The sequence below is a fragment of the Panthera onca genome, chromosome E3, assembly GCF_046562875.1.
Source record: "Panthera onca isolate mPanOnc1 chromosome E3, mPanOnc1 haplotype 2, whole genome shotgun sequence".
Lineage (NCBI taxonomy): Eukaryota > Metazoa > Chordata > Mammalia > Carnivora > Felidae > Panthera > Panthera onca.
The window spans coordinates 526,677-549,434 of NC_138354.1; the positions used below are offsets into that span (position 1 = coordinate 526,677).

Sequence of the window (22,758 nt, forward strand, 5' to 3'; positions counted from 1 at the left end):
CCGCCCTCCCGCCAGACAAAGGCAGTAAAGGCGAAGCCTGCGGGCGGTCTTCCATCGAACGGCGGGCTCCGGCATTTCAAAGGCCAAGTCGGGAAGGCGCTTCGGGGGGCGCTCGCCTTCCCCCCAAATACCTCGGGGTGAGGGTGAGGAGGGTGGAGGCTGGGCCTCTCCTGCCCTTCCCCGAGGGCCCGGGTCTACCAGCGCCCTTCCACGTGCCTTCACACACCTGCAGCCTCCCCGACGCCCCTGCCTTCCCCTGGCGGCAGCCCCTCGCAGGGACCCCGCCACCAACCCCGCTCTCCAGGTGGTCAGGATGGAGAAAGCCCGAGGTAGAACCAGGGAAAACTTGGAAACGTTTAGAAGCACGTGAGGGCCAGTCCTCGTCCGCCCCGCTGGAACCTTCGATGGCTCCGAGAGGGGCACCACTGGCAGGCTTGGGGAGGGCAGCCGAACAGGCACCCCCAAGGACTCAGGCTGGACCGGGTCTGAGCCATCGCCTACGCGCCTCCCGAATCGACTGCATCACGTCCGCTCGAGCCCGGGATTCCTCTCCGGCAGAGGGGCCCGAGGACAGTCCCTCGGGGCTAAAGGGCTGGGTCCGGTCGTGGGCGCGGGAATGGAGGAGGAACTCCGCCGCCCGTGCGGGGGCTGAGGTGGGTGCCTCCCTCCGCGCCCCTCCCTGGCGGCACTTCAGGGGTGCCCAGCTGGAGTTTGCGGCCAGCACGGCGGCCAAGGGGGCGCTTTGGATAGGAGTTGCAGGCCAGCCCCAGGGCGGAAAGCAAGGGCGAGGCCGGGGTGCATCCCGCCCCCGGACTGGAGAGCTTTTGGGGGCGCGGCGCAGGCGTCCCTATAATCGCCGGCGGCTATTAAAAATAAAAACCTCAGCGAGTCGTCATAGCGACCAGACAACAGCCGCTGCGGGAGGGCGGCAAAAACCGTGCCACCGGCGCCTCTGGGGGAGATTCGGGGGCACGCCGCGCGTTCCAGCCGGGGCGGGGCTACGACCCCAGCCCCACGGGCCCCGCCCTCCCCCACCCCCGAAAAAACTGGCAGAAATAGAGCCAGGGGCCCGGCTTCCAAGAATGCGACGTAGAGATACAACTGACTTGACCAAGAGGTCAGCAACTTGGGTGAGAACCCACGCGACGCGCTCCCTCCTCCCCGGCCCGTGCCGCGCGGCGCCCCGCCCACTCAGGTCCCAAGCGTCTCCCTTTCGGCCCGCGGAGAGGGGGGCACTGGGTGAGCAGGTGGGCTTCGGGGGCTCACCCCGGACGGGGAGCCGAAAGTCCGGAGGCCAGGCGCGTGGGGGGGGGGGGGGGGGGGCTGCTGCACCTGCCCGGTGCGCCGGGTCCGCGCTCCTTGCGGATCAGGCGTGGTCACGTGCTTCTTTCTGCCCCGGATCGAGTTTCCCTTCCAGCCGCTATTAGGCGGTTCACACGGTTCATTGCAAATATTTGATAATGAGGCTAAATATACGTCGGAATCGGAGGAGGCGTGGGCGGCCGTGCGGAGAGCGTGGGCGCGGCGTTCCCGGCTGGGCGGGCATCCCCACCCAGGCCCTGCTGAGGCGCGGGACCCCGGGACGGGCACCAGGCTGCGTGCTGCAGGGAGACCCGCCCCGCGCGCCGCCCCCGGGGCCATTCCGGCCCCCGGCTGGGGCACTGTCCCCAGAGGCCACCTAGAGGGCCCCTGGCGGAAGGAGGGGGCGCCGCAGGGATCTCCAGGGTGGGGAGGTGCTGGCGGGAGGTGAAGGTGCACCTGGCCGCTGGGATGTCCGGTCGCCCCCGGAGCGGGTGCTTCCGGGCTATCTCGGGCGTCTCCGGCGCGCCCCGACGTGCCTGCAGGCCCATAATTAGAGTGAGTCAGGTGCTCTAAATAGGCGGAGAGAGGGGGTGCCGTGCAGCTGGGGTGACTGGTTGGGCGACAGCCACTGGTGCCTCACCATACTGCCCATGATCCCGCAGCAGGGAGGAGCGGGAAAGGACCTTGGCCGTTTCTCGGAGCAAAGTAGGGGCCAGAGGGGCACCCGCTTCATTAGGCACCCGGTGAGCTGTGCAGCCTGCGTGTCTCCCTAACCCCACCGCACCTCACTCCCTCTCCGCCCGCCGCCAGTGCCTGCCTGGGGCCTGGCACCAGCTGACACGCCACTACTGCTAGGATTGCTGTTACTTCCCGGTGGGAGTCACGACGAACATCCACTGAGCACCTGGGTCCCTGTGTGACTTCGTTTCCCTCACACGGACACAGACGAGAGCAGGTCTGTCCCACCTCTCCCCATTTTACAGATGGGAGCACTGAGGCCCGGAAGCCAGACCCTTGGCCCGCAGGGCCGGAGCTGAGGCGTGGCTCCGCCCCAGGCAGGGGGCTCTGATGCCATGGGCTCGTCGGCGCAAGCCGAGCTGCTCAGGTGGCATTTGTCTGTCCCACGGGTCACAGACAGGACGGTGACAGATGCTGCGGCCGCCAGCAGTATATATAGGCAGTAAGACTGGAGTCCGTGTCCACTTGGCCCCCCGCGCACGGGGGCAAGGAGGGGCTGGCTGCCCGCCGCCCCCCGTGCTGGGCCTCGGTGATGTGTCTGTCCTCACGCTGCCGTGTCTCCGCTCTCTCGTGCGGGAAAGGGGGCCGGGAGTGAGCCTCCGCCCCCGCCCCACCAGGGAGAAGCAGTCTGCGCGGGCGCTCGCGCACACGCGCGCACAAGCACGCGCAGCACGCGCACCTGCCCGGCGGCGTTGCCCCAGCTCAGGCTGGCGCGGGGGGGCCCGCAGAGCGGCCGAGCCCAGGCCTCTGCCAGGAGCCAGACCAGATTTCAGAACAATTTGTAATGACGAGACACGTCTCGCTTTATCTCTGGGCAAGGCGCTCTCGGCTCAGGGCAGCTGATCCAAAGGCCGAGCGGGCACGGGCACGGCTCCTTGAAGATCAAGAGGGCCCGTGCAGGCGTTAATGAGGTTATTACCTCGGCCGCCCCAGGCCTTTCCACGCAGCCTCCCCAGAAAGGGTGATAAACCTGTCGGCAGGCTGGCAGGGCATTCCCAGTGTTGTTTTTTACTCCCTATTAAATGCTTTTATTTCCCTTTTTAAATTCACAAACAGAAACGGAGTTTGAAACAGCTGCGAGCCCGCAGTCATCTTGCGAGTATTCTGTGCGTGAAGACCCACGGCAAGGGACACTCGGCAGCTTGCAGGCTAGACTGTGTGGTACGGGAGCCACCAGCCACCTGTGGCCGCCGGCGTGTGAACCGTGGCTGCCTCGCCCGGCGATACGCCAGACACGCAGGGCCTCCGTGGCCGAGAGGGCTTCGTGAGCAGGCAAAGGGTGTGACATTTCTCATTGCCAACGTTTCTGTTAGTTCCATGTTGAGACGATAGCGTTTTCGATGTATCGCTTAAATAAATTATATTACTGAAATTAGTTTCACCTGTTTTTCCTTGGTTTGACGCGGCCACTATAGAACATTTGAAATGTCCTAAAACGATACGTCCATTGGGCAAAGCTCGTCTAGACACATGCAGTTCAAACCTGCAGTGCAGAGCCAGCCAGGTGAGTGCTGGCGGGCCGCCTCCAGCCTTGAAGCCAGCAGAGGTCTGGACCCTCAGACACCCCAAGACCAGCGCAGCCAGGGGACGGGGACACCCCCGCTGGCCTCACCGGCTGTGTGATCTTGAGCAAAGTGTTGGGCATCTTGGAGCCTCGGTTTTCTCCTCTGGATAATGGCCAGCATAGAGGGTTGCTTTAAGGAATACTCATTCACGCGTTCAACAAATACTCACGTACTCCACTCTGTGGAGCACTAGGGGCGCAAAGCTGAAACAAAGCTCTCCTGGAACTCGGGGTCTCTGGATAAGCAAGTGACAAATAAGCATGTACTGTTTCAGGTAATGTGTTTCGGGAGTGGTCAGTAAGGTCTGTTGGAGAGGAAGCCAACCGGCCATCTAGAAAGTCTAGATCCAGTATTATAGGCAGAAACAACAATAGCACGTGCAAAGGCCCCGGGGCAGGAACTGGCTTGGCTTGTTCAAGGAACAACAAGGGACATGGGATGGTGGGAGAAGGTGAGCTGGGGGAGGCAGGCAGTGGGGCAGGTCACACAGACCTTGAGACCAAAGTAAGGCATCTGGACTTTACTCTAGGGGCATGGAAGGCATTAGAGAGTGTGGGCAGGGAACACAAAATGTGGCAGCCTAGACGGGAAGTTTAGCTGCCAGCCTCCCCGGCCAAAGCAGCAACCCCCTGTTCCCCTCGCTTGCCTCCTGGGGTCTTCAGGACTTGTGGCCAAGTTCCTGTGTTCTGGGTGTGAATTCCAAGGAGATGGGGCTGGCCACCGGGTCTGAACCCAGAGCCATCCCCCACCTCTTTCCCCAGGCACTGCCCACGGGCCCTGTCCCTCTCGGGTCTGTGACTGTGGACGGGGCGGGAAAGGCCTGCAGCGGCCCTTGGCCATCAGACCGACAGGACTCACCCCTGCCGGGCAGAGGTCAGAGCTAGCGGCTGGACTCTGGGACGGCTGGGGATATAGTGCAGGGATGGCCTGCCAGGCCTCCCTGAGAGAGGACAGTGAGGTCACACCCTCCAGAGACGTGGGCCCACCAGACGGAAAAGCCTCCCGACGTCAGAGAGGCCTGCACCTCCCTGGATGGGAGCACAAATCCGACCAGAGCTGTGGGGTCAACTCGGGGGGCCTCCCTCAGCAAGGGGAGAAGGGTGCTCAAGTGGCCCGTAGAAGCCGGGCCACGGGGCCAAAGGTGCATGCAGGAAGCACAGACACTTCTAGAAGGAAGAGGCAAATGGGTCACGGAGCTACCATAATCAGAACAGGGAGGCTCTCGTGTGACAAACGGACCGGAACCACGGAGCCCAGAAAAGACTCCGTCTCAGAGGAAAAGCCGTGCGAGGTACCGGCCTGTTTATTCCATAGGACAGTCTGGAAGAGTGACCTGGTGAAACCACACTTTACCCCCAGCGCTAAATGCACTTCAGGGGGATCCGGCAACGGTTCGATGAATGTTCTGGAACACGCGTGGGGCGGGTGCGTCTCTGCACGGGGGAAGCTCGCACCGCTGCCTGCCGCGCTCCTGCCAACGTGCGTGCTCTTGGCCAGCCTCGCAGGAGCAAGCAGCCCCCTCCGGGCGGAGAGCGCTCCACAGGCACCTGCTGGCCACCGCGAGAAGCCCCCGAGGCAGGTTGCTCTGGGGACAGCAGACGAGAGCGTCTGGACGGCTCCGCCAAAACCCGGGCAGCCAGGGACGCCACCAGGACCAGGGAGAAAGGGACGGTCGTGGTGATGCCGCGCGCCTTGGGACCTGGGGTGAAAGGTCACGATGCCCGCGGCTTGCTTCCAGCGGCCGGGTCCGGGTGTGAAGGTGACCGGTGGGTCGACAGCGGCCAGCGAGACGCAGGTGACTGCGGCTTCGCAGAGCAAGGGGAGCGGGGGACGCGGGAGGCGGGCGAGCCGAGGTTCACTGTCGGTTCTCACGCCTGTTCTGGAAGGCCGACAGCGCTCAAACACAAGGCTGTGGGGGAACGCTGATCGCTGTTTCCCAGTTTTCCCACGGTTTGCCGAAGTTCTAGAAGACAGGGAGCTTTCTCCGGAAGACAGCACGGACCACAGATCACTGTGGGCAGCAGGGTCGCCGCTCACAGTGTTTAGGTTCAACAAAGCCCAGCATAGAAATTTGAAACAGAGTAAAAACTTGAAAACCCGAACACAACCGATGTCTGTTACGATCGCGTTCCCGGCCTCCCCGCGTATTGATCCGCGTAGGAAAAGCATATGGTGGTCACAGCCGTCTACCTGCCGGGTCTCCCTCGCGCGTCCCTCCTCGGGAAAGCACGGGCTGACACACACAGGGCAAGCAAGCCCTGGGGGCGCCTGGCCACAAGGCCGGTGGACGGGCCCACGGGCAGCGCGAGCAGCCCGAGCGGAGGGCGCCGGCAGGAGTGGGGGAGGGGCCGCAGCGACGCTGACAGCAACTTGGCACCTCGAGCCCTGGCCGCGACCCAACCCTGCAGCCCCGCGTCTGGGCACCTGGCCTAAGGAAATGGCCCGACCACAGAGCGGCCGCGCGCGCGGGGGGGGGGCTCCGGGGGGGGCGCGACCGGTCCCACAAACACTGGAAACAACCTAAAATCCCAGGTGTGAGAGGCCTTGTTTTCCTGACCCTCTGGTTGGAAACTGTCCATCCCCGGGACGGCGGCGAAGACAGCTCCCCGAAGTGGAAACCACGGAGACGGGACGCTGTCCACGGCGGGGTCAGAGCATCCGCCGCTGGTCTGGCTTCCTTCCGCCCAGCGTCCAGGTGGCGTGGGGTGCGGGTGTCACTGGTGTGAGAGGTACAGTCCCGTCTGTTTCGGAAGAGACACCCAGGCTCTGAAGAGGGCAGCGCTCCCCCCCTGCCCTGCCTCCCCCCCCCCCCCCCATCCACACTGCAGGGATGGTGGCCCTTTTAGAGCGGGGACACTGACCGGCGGGGGGTGGGGACACGATGCCCCGAAGGGCCAGGCTGCATGCGGCCCTCCTTGGGTGGTCCTCAGCCCTCCAGGCATCCCCCACCCCACCCTGCACCGGGCCGGGCTGGGAGGGGCCGCTCTGTCCCGGCCCGCTTGGCCCCCGACCCCTGCCGGCTGGTGCCCCCCCGGGAGGGGGTGCCGGAGCTCAGGGCTCACACCTGTGCTCTGAGTGACCCCGGCAGTGTCCTTCCTCCCTGGGGACAAGGGCTGTGGGCCCAGCAGAGGGAGAGCTTGACACCCCTCCCTGTCCGTGACTGCCGGGGAAGCTATTTTCATCTGTGGCTGTTTTTCTCGACAGGAGAGAGCAAAGTACGGAGGATAATCTTATCCTTGTCCTGCGGTGACCCTCGGGAGACCTGGGGTGGGGGGAGGCCTGGCGACCTCTGCGGCCCAGGCTCCCCTCTGGGGGGACAAGGGGAGCGGCGTGTGGGTCCCCCGGCGTCCTGAGCTCCTACTATGCGCCTGCCGGCGGGACGTCAGAAGGACAGGAGAGAGACCAGGCCCGAGGCCCGGGGGAGCCAGCCCGGGTCTGAGGATGGCTTCACCACCAGCTGGCTGTGCAGCCTGCCACAAGAGGCTTCACCTCTCTGAGCGCCTGTGGTCTCAGGTGACGGGGGTGATGCCTGGGAAGCAGTGAGCACAGAGCCGGCGAGCGTCTCACTGCCGGGGTGCGGAGAAGGCCACGTGCGGTGACGCGGGCACAGACCTTGTGCCCGGCGCTCAGCTCGGGGCGTTTCCGCCTGCAGCTCAGAGCTCCCCGCCCCCCCCCCAGCCACAGGAGCCCCGGGTGGGGGAGCACAGGCAGCGTGGCCCCACACGTGCGGGCGAGGGGTCCCTCCGCACCCCACGTCACCAGCTCCGGTCTCCCCGGGACGGCGCCGCGCTCCGCCCTTCAAGCCTTCACGTGCAGCTAAGATCACAGCGTGTGCCCTGTGAACGCAAAACAGAGCCACCCGGCCCCTACGACCCAAACTCTGGTCTAACACTAGGGTTATTTCTGGATCCCCTGCTGCGTGCTCTGTCCCTGGGGACAACGTCCTTCTGGCCGCTCAGACCACAGCCTGCGAGCCAACCCTGAAGCCGTCTGCCTGTACGTCCGTGTGTCAGGAAATATTGTTGACTCGGCCCTCAGAATGTCTCTGAAACCTGACCAGTGCCTCCCCGAGGTCACCTCCTGGCTCCAGCCCCCACCTTCCCACAGGAAAACTGTCCCAGGCACACGCTCCCCCCCCCCCCCCAGCCAGTGCATCTCCACTCTGCTGCTAGAGTGACCCCCTCAGACGCGTCAGCCTGCCCTCGGCCCCAGCCTTGTCCCGGGGGCTCCAGGGGAAATTAAGTGTGCATTGGGCTCTGGCGGGAATGAAGCGCATGGCCCCTACTGCCCGTGCCCACTGCTGCCGCCGAACCCGCCTCGCTGAGCCTTGGGCCCTCCCCTGAGTTACAGAGCCTTGTCCCGACAGATAACAGGTTATAAATAATCCTCTCCTCGCCGTGCAGGCTCCCACTGGCGAAGCTGGTGTGTGGGCAGGAAGCAGCCACCCGGGATCTGCCCGGGCCAGGGGCCCACGGCCCCCCACCCCCCACGAGATCCCGCCGTTGGGACCACCCAGCTGTCACCTTTCCAAGTGGCTGGTGCGGCCGGGCCGAGAGGCCCCCAAGTGTCCCTGAGGGGCTCTCGAGGACTATTGAGGACTGTGGGGTCTGGGGTGAGGGCAGCTCAGCACCTGGAAAACCCAGGTCCAAGTCCATGCTCTTTCTAGCATGTTCTGCAGGTAAGTCATGGAGCCACTCTGGGCCTCGGCTTCTCAGGAGTCATAACAAGTCCCAAACCAGGAGGTTAGAACCACAAGGACCACGCACCCCACTGTCTCCGTGGGCCGGGCACCCGGGGCTGAGCCAGCTGGACGGCTCTGGGCACTTCGGTCCTTGCTCAGGCCGCATGTGTCCTCACGACCCGGCGCCAGGCTTCCCCCCACGGGGGGACCCTCCAGAGAAAGCATCCTCAGCACCCCATCCTCCACAGTACCCTCCGGGTGACCCACGTGGGTGGGGGGACCCCAGGGCGCCCTGGACTTAAGGGTGGTTTCCAGGGCTAGGCAAGCTCCCACCACAGGCGCATGGGGGACTCTTGGACCACGCACCCCTTGCCTCCCAGGAGAAGTTCGGGGGCCTCTCAACCAACTCAGCCTCCAGAGAACGGGCCCCTGGGTCTTCCAGACTCAGCGGGAAGCAGTGAACAGGGCCCAGCCAGGCGGGCGGCTTGGGGCCTTGTTTAGCAAAGGGGGTGCATCCCTTCTGCTGGTGGCTGTGCCTGGGGGCATGGCTTAGCACTTTCCTGAAGGGTCCCCCAAAACATCCACCCACTCAGCTCCCAGGATCCCCCCGGTCCCCCTGGACGCTGCCCGTGTCTGACAGGAGGCTGAATAAAGCCACGCTCCCCAAGGGCACCCCTGGGTCCAGGAGCAGAGGAGGAATCCCAGAAGGCTTCCAGGAGGAGGCACCTGAGCAGAGCCTAGGACAGCCGCCAGCAGCCAGCAGCCAGCAGCAGAGCTGCCCAGGCCAGGGATTCTCCTTCCAGCCGGGGCCCCACCCATCTTATCTCCTCTCCAGGGAGCGATCCCAGGGACCTTCCCGGGAGGGCAGCTGGGCCGCTCCCCTCCCCAGCCCGGCTGCAGGGCTGAGTCAACCGTCTGGAATGCACTTCCAATTCCTCCACCACCCCTCCCCCTCCTCGCTGTCCCCATCCTCCTCCTGCCCGTCCTGAGCCTCCAGTGCCAACCCATCCCTTCCTGACCCAGCCGCACCATTCCGGCCACCAGGCCTCGAGGATGAAGGATGGGCCAGGGACTCCCCAGGGCTCCCTGTCACCCTGGAGGCCAGGGCAGGAAGGAGGAGGTGCCTTCCCAGCCGGGGGGGGGGGTGGGGGGGTGTCTCCTCAGGGACCTGCCCCAGACCCTCTGGCCCAAGGGGGACGTGCCAGCTCTCGGCATCCCGCTCAGCCAGACCCCAGTAGAGATCTGCCCGAACCCACAACGTCCCCACCCTGTCTCCTCTGCACCCCAAGCGTTCGTTCTCTCTTCACGGGGCTCTGGCTTCTGGAAGCGGCTGAACAAGGGCCTCGTGCTTTCCTGGTGGCCTCCCTGGAGGAGGGGGCACCTGGAGGACGAGAAGCTCAGCGTGTCTCTCTGTGCCACCAGTGGCGGGGACTCGAAGGGACAGCATCCTGTGGGTCCTTACACCCTCTCGGCTCAGCAGCCCCTCTGAGCCTGTAGCTCGGGCCCGGCTTCTGTGGGCTCCCGTGTCTTGCTGTGGCCCCACAGGGGTTGAGAGCAGGACAGAGTCCAGACGAGGCCTTGCAGCCCCTCTCCTCTCCCAGCTCCCTTTCCTCCCCTTCCTCAGCTCACCTGCTGACCCCGGGAGGTGTCCTGAAGGTGGTCAGAGCCCTGCAAGGTTAATCTCGTGGAAGGGTGGCCGGGTGGGGTCAGCCCCCAGGCCCCGGCGGCGCCCTCCTCGCACGTGCTCAGACACCTGAGGGGCTGGTGGGTGCCTGCACCCCTGCGTCTGTGTTTGCGAGCTGGGCTCCTCCCAGCTGGAGGCGGGCACCCGTTTGAGCCCAAGCAGCCATGCCTGAGGGCTCCAAATGTACCTGGGTGCCTGGCCGAACCTCCAGGCGAGGCGTCCACCTTGGTGGCCTGTTGGGGGCTGGCGCTCTGCTCGGTTCTGCACCTGTCCCAGGAGCAGGAGCGGGGTGCTGGGCTTACAGCAGGGCTGACCTGGAGGAGGCTGGGCGGGGGCTCTGTTCCCAACAGTGACTCTGCCCTCGGGCTACATCTGCCTGGAGCCCCCAGCAGGACCTCCCAGACACCCTCTACTACCATTCCCCTGTGCGTCCTGCCCCGCCCCCTCCTCCCCAGCCCCCAGCCCTGTCAAAGTCCTGCCCCTCCTTCCTAGTGCCCCCCCCCCCCCCGCCCCGTCAAAGCCCCGCCCCTCCTTCCTTGTGCCCCCCCACCCCGTCAAAGCCCCGCCCCCTCCTCCCCAGCCCCGTCAAAGCCGCGCCCCTCCTTCCTAGCCGTCCCCCTCCTCCCCCCTCCCCCAGCCCTATCAAAGCCGTGACCGGCTACGTCTTCTTCATGGAACACAGGAACTCACTGCCCACCCATGTAGTGTCTCGGCCCCACCAGGTCGGGGCTCCGGGGAGGACGTGGCCATTTGTCATGAGACCCCGGTCCTGACAATGTCTGTGGGACGTGCCAGGCCCCTTGCTTGGCCCACGTTCTCCCTGGGTCTCAGCCTAGAAGCTGAGGTGCCTGGGCGGGTGGCCCCAGGGAGAGGCCTCTGCTGTGCCCAGGGCCATGCAGGGGCTGCGGAGGCCCAGACGAGGGGGCTGGCCGTGAACCGTGGGGGCACTGCTCTCCGCACCCCACAGCCTCCCCTCACCAGCCCTGGTGTCGGCCCCGCATGGCGGCAAGGTGACCCCAGAGGAGGAAGCCGGCCGGCTCCCCTGGGGTGGCGGCCTGGCTGTGCACAGAGGGTCTGTGATCAGCGACAGGGTAAGGTGGCAGGGGCAGGCTCAGATCCGGGCTCCAGGGTGGGGGAGACCACACCTGAGTGGGAACGGAGGGGCCCCCAGGTGGCTGCCACAGACGTCAGCCCTTCTCCGAGCTCTGTTTCCTCAGTGGGACAGTGGGTCCCGCAGGCTGCTGGGGGGCTCTGAGGACCAGGGCTGCCCGGGTCTGGGCGTGGGAGCACCAGGAGAGGAAGGGCTCTGTGCTGGTCTCAGTCTGCAGGCTCCCTGGGGCCGGTCTGGGGCCGGAGCCTAAAGCAGGGAAGCAGGGGGCCGGGAGGAGGCTGGTGACGCATGAGAGAGGCCTGGACTGGGGGTGGCCTGGAATGTGTGGGGGTGGCGGGGCATCGCAGCGGGGGCAGCCCCGGCTGGGTGAGGCCCCCCTGCCCGTGGGGCCGCACCTCTCGTCCCCTGGGACCAAGGCTCACGGTCCCCAGGGTGTGGCCACAGTCTCAGGCCCGGGGCCCCCCGGGGGTCACTCCTGCCCCTCCTCCAGGCCCCGGGTTGCTGAGACTGTCCCCCGCCACCCTCACCCCTCCAGAGAGGCCACTCACAGACGCACACACCACAGACAGCAGCTGATGTGGAGAACTCACACCTGAACTGCCTAAATTCGTCGGGTTTTTCCTGGCAACCTATTTAGTCCTTAGAAAAATGAAACGTGGGTGTTCCTAGGAGTCTCCAGGTATGACCAGGGCTCTGTCCCTCAGAAACACGTACCATTTGCCGGAGCGCATTTGTAAATCAGCCAAAAGCCAAACACCACACGTTTCCGCCTGAGCCGGCAGCTTGGGGGAACCACAGGGGGGTCTGGGGCCCTGGGGGCTCCCGTCCCAGCTCTGGCATCTACTGGGGCTGGTGAAGCGCCCTCTCTCGGCTCAGCCTCCCCGCCCCGTCTGAGGCTCCTCGGGGTCCTCGACTAGGCAGTTCAGTCCATTCGGATCCAGGCGGTCTCTCCAAGGGCTTACGCGTGGGTTCAGTCGATCATGCGTTCGTCCGACAAACGTGTTTGCATGGGGCTATGTGGGGGACAGCTGTGGAGCAGACCGAGAGGGCCCCTGTGTGGGGAGACACCCGGCATCAGTGTAGACTGATGTAGACTGATGTAGACTGATCGGTGTAGACAGTGTAGACTGATGAGCTGGCCCGCAGCCTCGGCCACCCCAAGACTGCCCCAGGAGGGCCCCTCCTGCCTCAGGAGGGCCCCCTCCCGAGGACCTGGAGAGACACGAGGCCCAGCACAACGTGGTCTGCCGACCCCCGGCCAGGGCCCACTGTTCCTAGAACTGGGGGAGAGCGGCAATTCAGAAACATGGCTGCTTGTTCTTCAAACTCTCCCCCGCCAGGAAGTGGGGCCTGGGTCCCCTCCCTGAGTCCAGGTGGGCTGGACGGCAGAGAATACGCAGAGGTGACACCCCCAACCCTCACAGCAGGGCCTAAGAGCACCTCCGGCCGGCCGTTCCACCCCGCTCCTGGCCGTGCAGAGCCCACGGAGGGAGGCCGGCTGTGCAGGAGCTCAGGCCACCCCAGGGGCGGTGGGGTCCGTCCTCGGGGCCCGGCAGAGTACCCGGAACAAGGTCAGAGGAACGCTCCAGCAGCTGTCCCCTGCTCGTGAGGTCCCCGAGCCCTGACGTCGGGGAGCAGAGACAAGCCATGCTCACCGGGCTCTGCCCCATGTCTTAACCCGCACAATCTATGGTGGGTGTTCAGGCCCCCGGGCCTCAGAGGGACACTACACGGAGAAGTCGCGTGTACAAGGACACATCTGTCACCTCCACAAAGCTGGGTCCCAGAGCAGCTGCTGGGTGGGCGTTCCTCATCTGGGCATCCTCAGGGGCCAGCCCCAGGGAGACGGGAGAGGGGGGGGGTGCTCAACGAGCAGAGGAAGGGGGAGGAAGGACACGTGTCCGGCTGGCATGTGCGGGACGGGCCCCATAGCCGGGAGCCAGACCCATCGGAGCCACAGGCTCTGGGATTCACACGCCTGGGCAAAGCGGGAGAGCCCGGCATCATCGTGAGTGCGTGCGACATGATCGGACGTCCCACGTAGCAGTAACTCCACACTGGGGTGTCTCCAGACCGCCTGCTCAGTGGTGTCCACGCAAGGACCCCATTTCATGGCACATCTAATCCTGCTTCGTACCCCCACTTTGTACACCAAACAGTCGAGGCCCTGAACAGGGCAAGTGAAGAAATCTGCCTGGTGCCCCACGGCTCATAAGAAATGGGACCAGGACTCGAGGCAAATTGGATTATATTCTAACGACGTGCGTTCGCAGCCCGACGTAGGCTCCCCTGTCGCCAGCACGGTGAAGTAGTTCCCCAGAACATTCCCCAAACACACCCGCCTGATTTCTCCAATGTAAAGGGAAAAGGAACGTTTGGCCGGGGAGGCTGAAAGGGAGGTGTCCGGGGGGATGACACAGGGCTCTGTCCTGGAGGCCGACCTGACCCCCAGCTACAGCGGACTCCCACTGGAGCAGCAAATTCAATCCCGCGACCTGGGAGGCCGAGTGTGAGCTCTACGCGTGGACTTCAAAATCCTCTGCACCCGCGCAAGGTCTTTCTTTGTTGAACGATTCCCTTGGAAAGGTTCTGAGGGCCTTGGGGGCCCCCACGCATGCCGTGGGTCTGAGGTTACTCGGCCCAGATGGAGACTAATTGAAGGTTTCCCTGCCCTTGGAGCTTAAGTTAGAACCAGACTAGCTGACCCCCAGAAGACAGGGGGTGCCCTGCCCAACTGGAGGTGAGGCTGGGGCAGAGAAGTGAGTCATCGACTTCCTAATTTGGTCACATCCCAGGAGGCAAGAGCCGTCCAAGAGGGGAGAGCGAGGTCAGTGCGGTCAGAGGCGTCAGGAAAGTCTTCCTGGAAGGGGGTGGTGTCGAGCCCCACTCTGGGGAGGCGAGGCCAGACCCCAGGGACCCCGTCTGGATCTGAGTCTCAGGGACCGGAGCCCCCACGGCCTGCAGCAGCCACAGGAGCCTTTGAACTGCGGGGCCCAGGACCCCCAAGTCAGCCCAGACGGACAGGCCACCGCCGAGGGCGAGAGCCTCCCAGACGAGGAGTCACCCTCCCCCAGGCACGGCCCGGCAGCCCTGGCCCCGGGAGGGAAGTGCCCGACCTCAAAGTGAGTCACCGCCCGGCTGATTCAGCCGCCGAGCCGGGCGAGGTGAGGCCGGGCGGACCGCAGCCACGGGCGGCACGGAGGGCCCCCGCTGGCCCCAGCAGGCTGTGCAGGGCGGCCGGGACCTGCCAGGCTCCTCTCGCTTGTTGGGCTCTTCTCTCGCCACAGGGCTGTGGGGGTCGTTACCCCCACTTCACAGGTGGGGACGCTGAGGCTCACAAGACCCGCGTCTGGCCCGGAAAAGCCGCCGCAGCCGCTCACGCGCAGCAAGAGGGGCTTCTGGACCCAAGGGGGGTCCCTCCTCTGAACCCTGAGGCCAGACAGCCGGAAAGGGTGTCTGTGGGGGCGCTGAGCCACCCCCACTGCCGGGAACAGTGAAAGGGGTGCAGAAGGAATGAACTCCTGAAGGAACCTGCGTGGTCACTGCAGGGATGGCCTCTAACTCTGGCCCGGCCAGGCTGCCCAGCGATCCCGGAGCCACCTGTCCCCAGCCCCGCCCCCCAAGCCCACCCCAGGTCAGGGAGGGGATTCTGGACCACCGTGGGCGGGGATGCGTTCCCAGGCTACTCTAGAGAGGGGCAGGAAGGCCTGGAGAGGTCCAGGGACTGGCCCGCGGCCACACGGGTAGCTCTGGGGACTTTCCTCTGGGCGTGTGGGCAGAGGGGCTGGGGCAGGGTGGGGGTGCCGCTTCGAAGTGAAGACTCAGGGAGCTGACCCCCCCTGGGGCCCATCTCCTGCTCTGCCTGAGGCCTCGGGAGGAGGCTCTTGAGGCCGACCCTCCCCGGGCCCTGTCCTCCCTGCTGTCCCGCCAGACCCCGGACCCTCCATACCACACGCCGCACTTGGGGCTCCTGGGCTCCACGCTGTCCGGGGGCTTCCAACCGTGACCCAGGGCCCTCGGCAGGGTGTCCGGGGGTGTCTGTGCCCCTCCCCACCCCTGCCCCCACCTCGCCTTCCTCTGCCTTCTCCTTCCTGCCCCTTAGACGCCCAGCCTCCGTCTTTCCCTTTTAATCCAAATACCGGGAATCTGCGAACGTGTTACCCGGTTGCCTCCAGGAGTCACGTCTGGCAGAGCGCGAGCGCAGTCCCACGAGCAGGGTCCTGATGTGGGTCCAGCCAATGGGCCCATCACCCCCGCAGCGCCCGGGGGGCCGTTTCTCGAGCGGCTCCCTCCCCGCCCCCCGCCAGTTCCTCGTTTTGTCCTTTCAAGGAGGCCACACACGGCAGGTGAGGGCCGCGCCTCTGCTCAGCACCATCCTCTGGAGACGCGCCTGGGGTCCTGCTGCCGCGTTAGTGCTCAGTCCCTTTCCCTGGCCGAGCGGAGTCCGTGGCTCGGTCCCCTGTGGACGGCCGGGTAGCTGCCCGAGCGGGGCCCCAGAGGGAGGCTGCAGGAGCCTCGGCGTGACGCATCCCGCGAGCACACACCCGCCTCTCTCCGCCGTGTGACGGCGGTGCCACGTGCTGCTTGGTGCTGCGTGTGGTTTGTTCCTTTTTAAAGACGCCACCGTCGGGGCGCCTGGGTGGCTCGGTCGGTTGGGCGTCCGACTTCGGCTCAGGTCACGATCTCGCGGTCCGTGAGTTCAAGCCCCGCATCGGGTTCTGTGCCGACAGCTCGGAGCCTGGAGCTGCTTCGGGTTCTGGGTCTCCCTCTCTCTCTGCCCCTCCCCCACGCATGCTCTGTCTCTGTCTCAAAAATAAATAAACGTTTAAAAAAAAAAAAGACGCCACCGTCTCCCGCAGGGCCGCACCGTGGCCCCGCGTGCTACCGGCACTGGCCGCTGTCGCCACCCTTTGCCCCGGCCGCCCCGATGGGTGTGCAGCGTGGTCCCCGAGGTCTGCACCCCGCTGGCCGTGCGGCTCTCTCCAGAGCGACGCCCCCTCACGCCCTCGCTGGGTGGCTGTGTCTTACCGTTGGGTGTCCGGATTTCTTTCCTTTGTGGGACATGTGGTTGGAAAATTCTCTCCCGTCTGCAGGTTGCCTTTTCGTTTCCTTCACGGAGGCAGCTGGAGGACAAATGTTTTTAATTTTCAGGAATTCCAAGTAATCCAATTTCCCTTTTACGGATTGTGCTTTGGGTATCTGATCTCAGAGCAATTTCCTTGCTCGCTCGAGATCCCAGGATCTTCTCCTGTTTGCGTTTCTGGAAGTTTTAGCCTTCTATGTTTACGTGGAAGTCTGTGAGCTGTGTCGAGCTGATTTTTGCAGAAGGCGTGAGACTCGGGTCGAAGTGTTTTTGGCCCACGGAAGCCAGAGACCGAATCTCCCAGCACCTCCCTCCCTCAGCCAACAGTTGGTGTGCTTTTGTGTATTTATCCCAGTGTTTATCAGGGCCGGGGGTCCACCCAGCTGGGCCCCAGCCACGCCCTGACCGCTTCCGTGCCTCGCGGGGTCCAAGTCAGCCCCCAGAGGAGCAGAAAGGACCGGGGCCACCGGGGACAGAGAGGCCACCACGGCCCCTGTGCCTGGGGTGGGGGGGGGGGGGCGGTGTGGAGCTCCGTCTGCGTGGCCACAGTCCCCAGGCCACGGAGGGTGGGGGTGACCACACAAGCTCGGACCCCTTCCCGGCAGTGGATGCTGTACGGAGCCCCTGGCACCGCCCTGGGGGCCGCAAGGGGGCAGGAACAATCGCCCAGCTTGTTGTCTCAAGCACACAAAAGTACGCTTTCACGAGCCCACAAGCCCGGGTCTGTGCCCGCCTGGTGCCAGAGGGATCAGGCCCAGGGCCCAGCTGGGGAAGATGCTTCGGGGGCCTTGGCCCCGCGGCAGGCAGCAGGGCCCAGCCTCTGAGGAGGGGCCCGAGTGCCGGGCAGCTCAGGTGGTGGTCGACCCTAGCCTTGGAGATGGGCACAGGGCTCGGCCCCATACCCAGCCGGGCCTCGGTTCGAGTTTCCCGCGGCCGCTGTGACAAAACGCTGTGCCTTCCTTCGGTGGCTCCGTGTGGCCCCAGGCCCAGGCCAGGAAGCAGTCTCAGAGGACAGAGGGAGGATGCTGCTCGGTGCGGCCTTGCAGACGGGGCGGAGGAGGGCTGGCGGCTACACAGCCACGAGCAGCGGCCGCCGTCCCCGGCCTCCGGCTGCTCATCTGCGCCACGGGGTCTCAGGGTTCTTCGCGCCCCTCTGCCTGCAGTGGTCAGGACACGCCCCGTGCCACGGCGCCCCTGACGCCCGTCACGGCCCTGGCCGCCAGCGGGACCCAGCGGCCAGAGCCCTGACCTCGGGGCTGCGCGCTGGGCAGTGACACCCCACGTCCCCACGAGTGGGAGTCACGTTTCTACTGAATGTGACTTCAGGACGAAGTCCTGACAGGCTCACTCCCTCGGGCCACTCGCGGGGGGAGCCCAGGCGTCCCCGGGAGCGTTCCCGCACCAGAACCGAGGCCTCCCTGCACATGGGGCGTGGGGGGCGGCCCCGGGGAGGCAGACCCAGCCCCCCTCCCCCGGCCTCCTCCTCTCGGGGGACCCAGGCCAGAACCACCCAGCTAAACCGCTCCCCGAGGCCCCCGATGTCTGGGGCTGCCAAACTTGGGGAATTCATTCCGCGGCAGGAGGCAACAGAGAGGCTCTGGGACCCAATGCCCACCCTCTGAGGGGGGTCCCTTGACACGCACCTCCGTCCTGCCCAGGGTCCTTCCCCCAGTCTCCCTCGCTGTCTCCCCCCAAACCCAGCCCCCCGGGCCAGGTTCCTGCCAGCGTGGGGCCCCCAGGCCACCTCCCTTGGGGACACTCTGACATCAAATCAGGGCCTTCACGTGCCGAGCCACAGGACGAGGAGGCATTCTAATGGATTTAGGAAGATAAGAGTTATTTATAGACCTACGTCTCACAGGGTCAGATGTGTGACTTTAACAGAATCGATCGCAGAGAACACTGGGGCACTTCTGACATGGATAAAAGAAGGTCCGGGGATGTGGATGAAGGTCACAGACATCCGGCCAATTCCCACAGGTCGGTTTCGAGCGGCGGGGGCCAGGGCCCAGGAGGAGGCCGTCCCCAGGTCCATACCAGACCCACAGCCGTGCATACATCAGCACTGCACACGGAGCGTGCCGGGCAGACCGGCAGCCACAGCAGCACGCGGCCGGCGGGCGCCCCACGCGTGCACCCTGAGCCGCGCTGCACGTGTAAATGCACACCGGGGCCCAAGAACGCATCCCCAGAGGAGCACAGAATCTCTCAGGAGCCTTTTCTGATATTGCGAAGATGCTCAAATGGCAATACTTTGAGTACACACGAGGCCCCGGGTCGTCAGACTCAGGGACACGGGAGGACACGCACTGGGACCCACTCCCACGAGGCCCCGGGTCGTCAGACTCAGGGACATGGGAGGACACGCACTGGGGCCCACTCCCACAAGGTCCTGGGGTCGTCACACTCACGGACACAGGAGGACACGCACTGGGACCCACTCCCACGAGGCCCCGGGTCGTCAGACTCAGGGACACGGGAGGATCCACTCCCACGAGGTCCCGGGGTCATCAGACTCACGGACACGGGAGGACACGCACTGGGACCCACTCCCACGAGGTCCCGGGGTCGTCAGACTCACGCACACGGGAGGACGCGCACTGGGACCCACTCACTCGAGGTCCCAGGGTCGTCGTCAGACTCACGGACACGGGAGGACACGCACTGGGGCCCACTCCCACGAGGCCCCGGGGTCGTCGTCAGACTCACGGACATGGGAGGACACGCACTGGGACCCACTCCCACGAGGTCCCGGGGTCGTCGTCAGACTCACAGACACGGGAGGACACGCACTGGGACCCACTCCCACGAGGTCCTGGGGTTATCAGACTCACGGACACGGGAGGACACGCACTGGGACCCACTCCCATGAGGTCCCGGGGTCGTCGTCAGACTCACGGACACGGGAGGACATGCACTGGGACCCACTCCCACGAGGCCCCGGGGCCTTAAGATTCACGGACACGGGAGGACGCGCACTGGGACCCACTCCCACGAGGCCCCGGGGTCGTCAGACTCACGGACACGGGAGGACACACACTGGGACCCACTCACTCGAGGTCCCGGGGTCGTCAGACTCACGGACACGGAAGGACATGCACCGGGACCCACACACACGGAGGAGACAGTGGGGCCGGGGCTGGGGGAGCGAGTAGGGGTCCGTGTGTAACAGGACCGAGTCTCAGGGTGGGGACATGGAACGTTCCGGAGCCGGACGGTGGGGAGGGCTGCACAGCAGCGTGAATGTGCTCGGTGGCCCTGTATTTTTTAAAATGATGGTAAAGCTCACGTTATGTATATTTTTGCACCATAAAAACAGAAGAAACACCCTTCTCTGTTAAAGATTTCAGACCAAAGCCCAACGTGGGAAGAGGTACTTTGTGGCACATTTAATACACATGCAGCGTTGAAACTTCACGGTACGCGTGGGGGCTCAGGCATCACAGAAAATCCACGGGCAAAGGCAGGGCTGGCCGGGGTCGCCTCACACGGGCGGCTTCCCAGACGTGCGCAGGAAGGGCAAAATCGGGCTAACTGCACGACCTTGTTCTCATGTCTGTCCCCAGGGGCCACCGTGGCTCTCTGTCCTGCCCCCGGGCCTCTCTAGCTCCAGCTGACGCGGACCGAAAGCACATTTAGGTGGGGATTCAATCGATCGTCGACCTGGGCCGGTGTGGGGCCTGTTTGGTTTTTATCTTTCCTGCTCCGGGAGGATGGAGGTTCAGAAAGCACCTGTCTCCCGGGGCAAGGGCTCATGTCCAGTGGGGCACCACCGGACAAGTGAGAAGGAGCCCCTGGCCGTCACAAGCATACCCAGAGCGTGTCTGGAAAACCCCTCCTCCCCCTCAGAAGGTCCCCAAGGAGCTGCTCTGCAAAGAAGCGAATATCATGCGGCCCCCAGCCTGACTCTGAGAGAACCATGCTCCCTGGGTCGTGGAAAGCGTCCAACTCCTGATGTCTCCTTCCTGTCCCGGGTGTCCGGCCCAGCAAGGGTGACCGTCTGGCACGCTGGCCATCCCAGGGGCGAGTCTCTGGAAAGGTGGGGACGCACACTTGACCACATCTCTCCTCTAGGGGCTCCCGCCAGCCTGGGCCCCGGAGTGGGGGGGGGGGGCTCGCCTGCAGCCAGATGAGGCCCCCTCCTGTCTGAGGCAGGGGCCGCTTTCGGTCACTCTCCTGCCTGGCGTCTCCGACAGGACCCCCTGGAAACAGAGGATCCCCGTGGGATACCCCCTTTCACATCACTGCACCCCACTCAGACTGCAGCCCTGGTGGCCTGGCCCCTGGGGCACCGGGGCGAGCGCACGTCCCGACCCAGCCAGCCCAGCACCCCCCTCGCGCCCCGGGCTGGCCCGGATTCACAGCTGACTCCTGCGCCCCCAAGAGTCGGGGAGGACTGAGGCTGGGTCCCACAAGCGGCAGAGGGGAAGGCCTGGGGGGTCTTGAGGGCCGTTTGTTTTTGAAACGCACGAGGTGACCGTTTTTTTCCAAACATGAGTCCGGAGGAAGGGGCGGCCCCGCGGACTTGGGGCGCCCGCCCCCACGGCCCGCGGACACGGGAACAGGCCAGCACACAGAAGTGGGGCTGCGGGGCCGCGGGGCTCAGACGGTGAGGGAGATGAAGCTGTTGTACCGCTGGATGTTCCTCTTGAGGATCTCGGAGCAGGGGCCCAGCACGCGCTCGAAGCGGGGCCGGTCCAGCTTGACGCACTTGAGGGGCCCCCGGGCCACCACGGTGGCCGCCCGGGGCCGGTTCAGCAGCAGCGCAATCTCCCCTGCGGGCGAGCGGGCGGTCAGGGGCCGGGTCCCCAGGGCTGCTCCAGAGGGCTGGCCCCCACTGGCCCCCAGCACGCGCACGTGCACGCACGCGAGGGCACACACACACACACACACACACTGACACGTCACCCTTGGAGCACAGCTGGGCACCGTCCTGCCTCCCCGCAGGGACTTGGGTCACTCGGGGCTCCAGGTCATGCCCTCCCTGGGGACAGCCATGTCCGTTGAGGGTGTCCCGGCCTGCCCCCCACGGGCGCCCCCGCAACTCTCCACCTCAGGGCCCTTCTGGGGCTCCCCTATGAGAGGGCGGGGAACCCACACTCACCAAAGTAGTCGGAGGGCCCCAGGCGCCCCACCTCCACGTACTCTTCGTTGGGGGACCGGCGCTGGAGGACGGAGGCCGTGCCCTGCAGACGCCAAGGGACAGGTGAGGGTCAGCAGTTGGGGGGTCACAGGCGAGGGGGCGTGCCCAACCCCCCCCTCCAGCTCCCGTCCGCCTGCTCCCCGGCTAAACCGAAGTCAGGCGTTTCCTCCTTGGAGACAGAAGGGTGTGAGGTCAGAGGCCACCGCAGGCCGGGCAGTGGGGAGAGTCTTTGGGGGCACCCCGGGCTGACCTCGGGCTAGCTCCCAAGGACTTGGCGCTCCAGTGGGATGGGCGTGGTCTAAGGTCATGCCCCCAGGGAGCAGCGGGGGCCCCTCCCGAGCGGGGGGTGGGGGGTCTGCAGAGGCTCAATGATTAACAAGGAGCCCAAGGAGCCGCCTCACACACGGGCAGGGATGTCCTGGAGCCGCAGACGGGCTCTGACCCCAGGCCCCCTCGCCTGCCAGGCGCCTCAGGCCAGTCCCCTGTCTGGGGAGCCCCCCGACTCTACACCTGTGAGGATCAGAAGTGAGGCCCGGAGCATCCAGCCGGCGCTCAGCCCTGCTCGGTGGATGTGCATAAACAGCATCACTCCTGCAGCTGAGCCCCGCGCGGCCGGGCTGAACGGCCTCCGGAATAACCGAGCCTCTGGGACAGGCTGCCGGCTCCTTCACTGCTGCCGAGGGGGCTGAGGCCCGGGGTGGACGAGGGCCCCTGTACCCTCTGCTGCCCCGGGGCACCCGGGCCCTCAGCCTGTCAGGCGCAGCCCCGTGCCCTTGCAGCACCGACAGACGTGATCCTGATCCAAGGGGGGGTTCAGGTCGGCTCAGGTCGCCGGCTCAGGTCGCCGGCCAGGCCGGCTCCTGCCTCACCGCAGGCTGGGGGAGGCGCCGTGAGAAGACCCTGCTGGTGCCGCCGTGCCTGGAATCTCCGGGCCCCGATCGGCAGCCGCCCCCCTCCCCCACCGCCAGCAGCTGGATCCCCGCGCTCACCCCTGCTCCGGCCATGGGGCCGCTCGGCTCACGGGCGTCTGGCGTGTTTATGAAGCCAGCTGATGGATGGAGCCAGACGTCTAAACAGCAGAGCGATGCCGCCACTGCCCGGGAGGCGAGGGTGGCAGGGCCTGGAGCACACGTGCTCCCTGCCCAACCCCAGAAGGCACAGACTCCTGGGCTGGGAGCAAGGCTGAGGGGACTCACGGGCTCCGACATGGTCAGGGAGGCACAGGGAAGGTCACCCCGGCACCACGTGCGGGCCCTCTGTGCCCTGGGCTGCCAAGACGGGTGTGATTTTTCTCAGAGCCCCGTTGTGCCCACCTAATTCTTTGACATTTATGTCCTATAATGATGACGTACGTGACCTACACGCCTTTCATTCCCATTTACATAATTTCCATTTTACAACTGGGATTGTTTTCCTCTTTCAAAACCCCAGCAGTGGAACTGGATGTGTCC

The 22,758-nt window shown here is 65.4% G+C and overlaps 2 protein-coding genes across 4 annotated transcripts in view; one reads left to right on the forward strand and one right to left on the reverse strand.

The window, feature by feature from the left end:
* The first annotated feature begins 79 nt into the window (after nucleotides 1-79).
* Nucleotides 80-3,403, forward strand: LOC145713265 (uncharacterized). 2 transcript variants are annotated; one of them, XM_081791598.1, is made up of 2 exons: nucleotides 80-1,130; nucleotides 3,097-3,403. In XM_081791598.1, exons 1-2 carry the CDS (start codon nucleotides 405-407, stop codon nucleotides 3,370-3,372), a joined length of 1,002 nt encoding a protein of 333 aa, XP_081647724.1. In that variant the 5' UTR covers nucleotides 80-404; the 3' UTR covers nucleotides 3,373-3,403. The 2 variants fall into 2 exon arrangements, 1 of the variants encoding a protein (XP_081647724.1); XR_014136314.1 differs by lacking the exon at nucleotides 80-1,130 and adding an exon at nucleotides 1,267-2,257.
* A 16,125-nt stretch (nucleotides 3,404-19,528) lies between these two features.
* PRKAR1B (protein kinase cAMP-dependent type I regulatory subunit beta) overlaps nucleotides 19,529-22,758 on the reverse strand; it is a 103,102-nt gene continuing 99,872 nt past the window's right edge. For both annotated transcript variants that reach the window (XM_081791626.1, XM_081791625.1), the window contains exons 10-11: nucleotides 21,269-21,350; nucleotides 19,529-20,939 (exon numbers count right to left, since the gene is read on the reverse strand). In XM_081791626.1, the coding sequence (XP_081647752.1) occupies nucleotides 20,767-20,939; nucleotides 21,269-21,350 (255 nt within the window). In that variant the 3' untranslated portion in view covers nucleotides 19,529-20,766. The remainder of the gene's footprint in view (nucleotides 20,940-21,268; nucleotides 21,351-22,758) is intronic.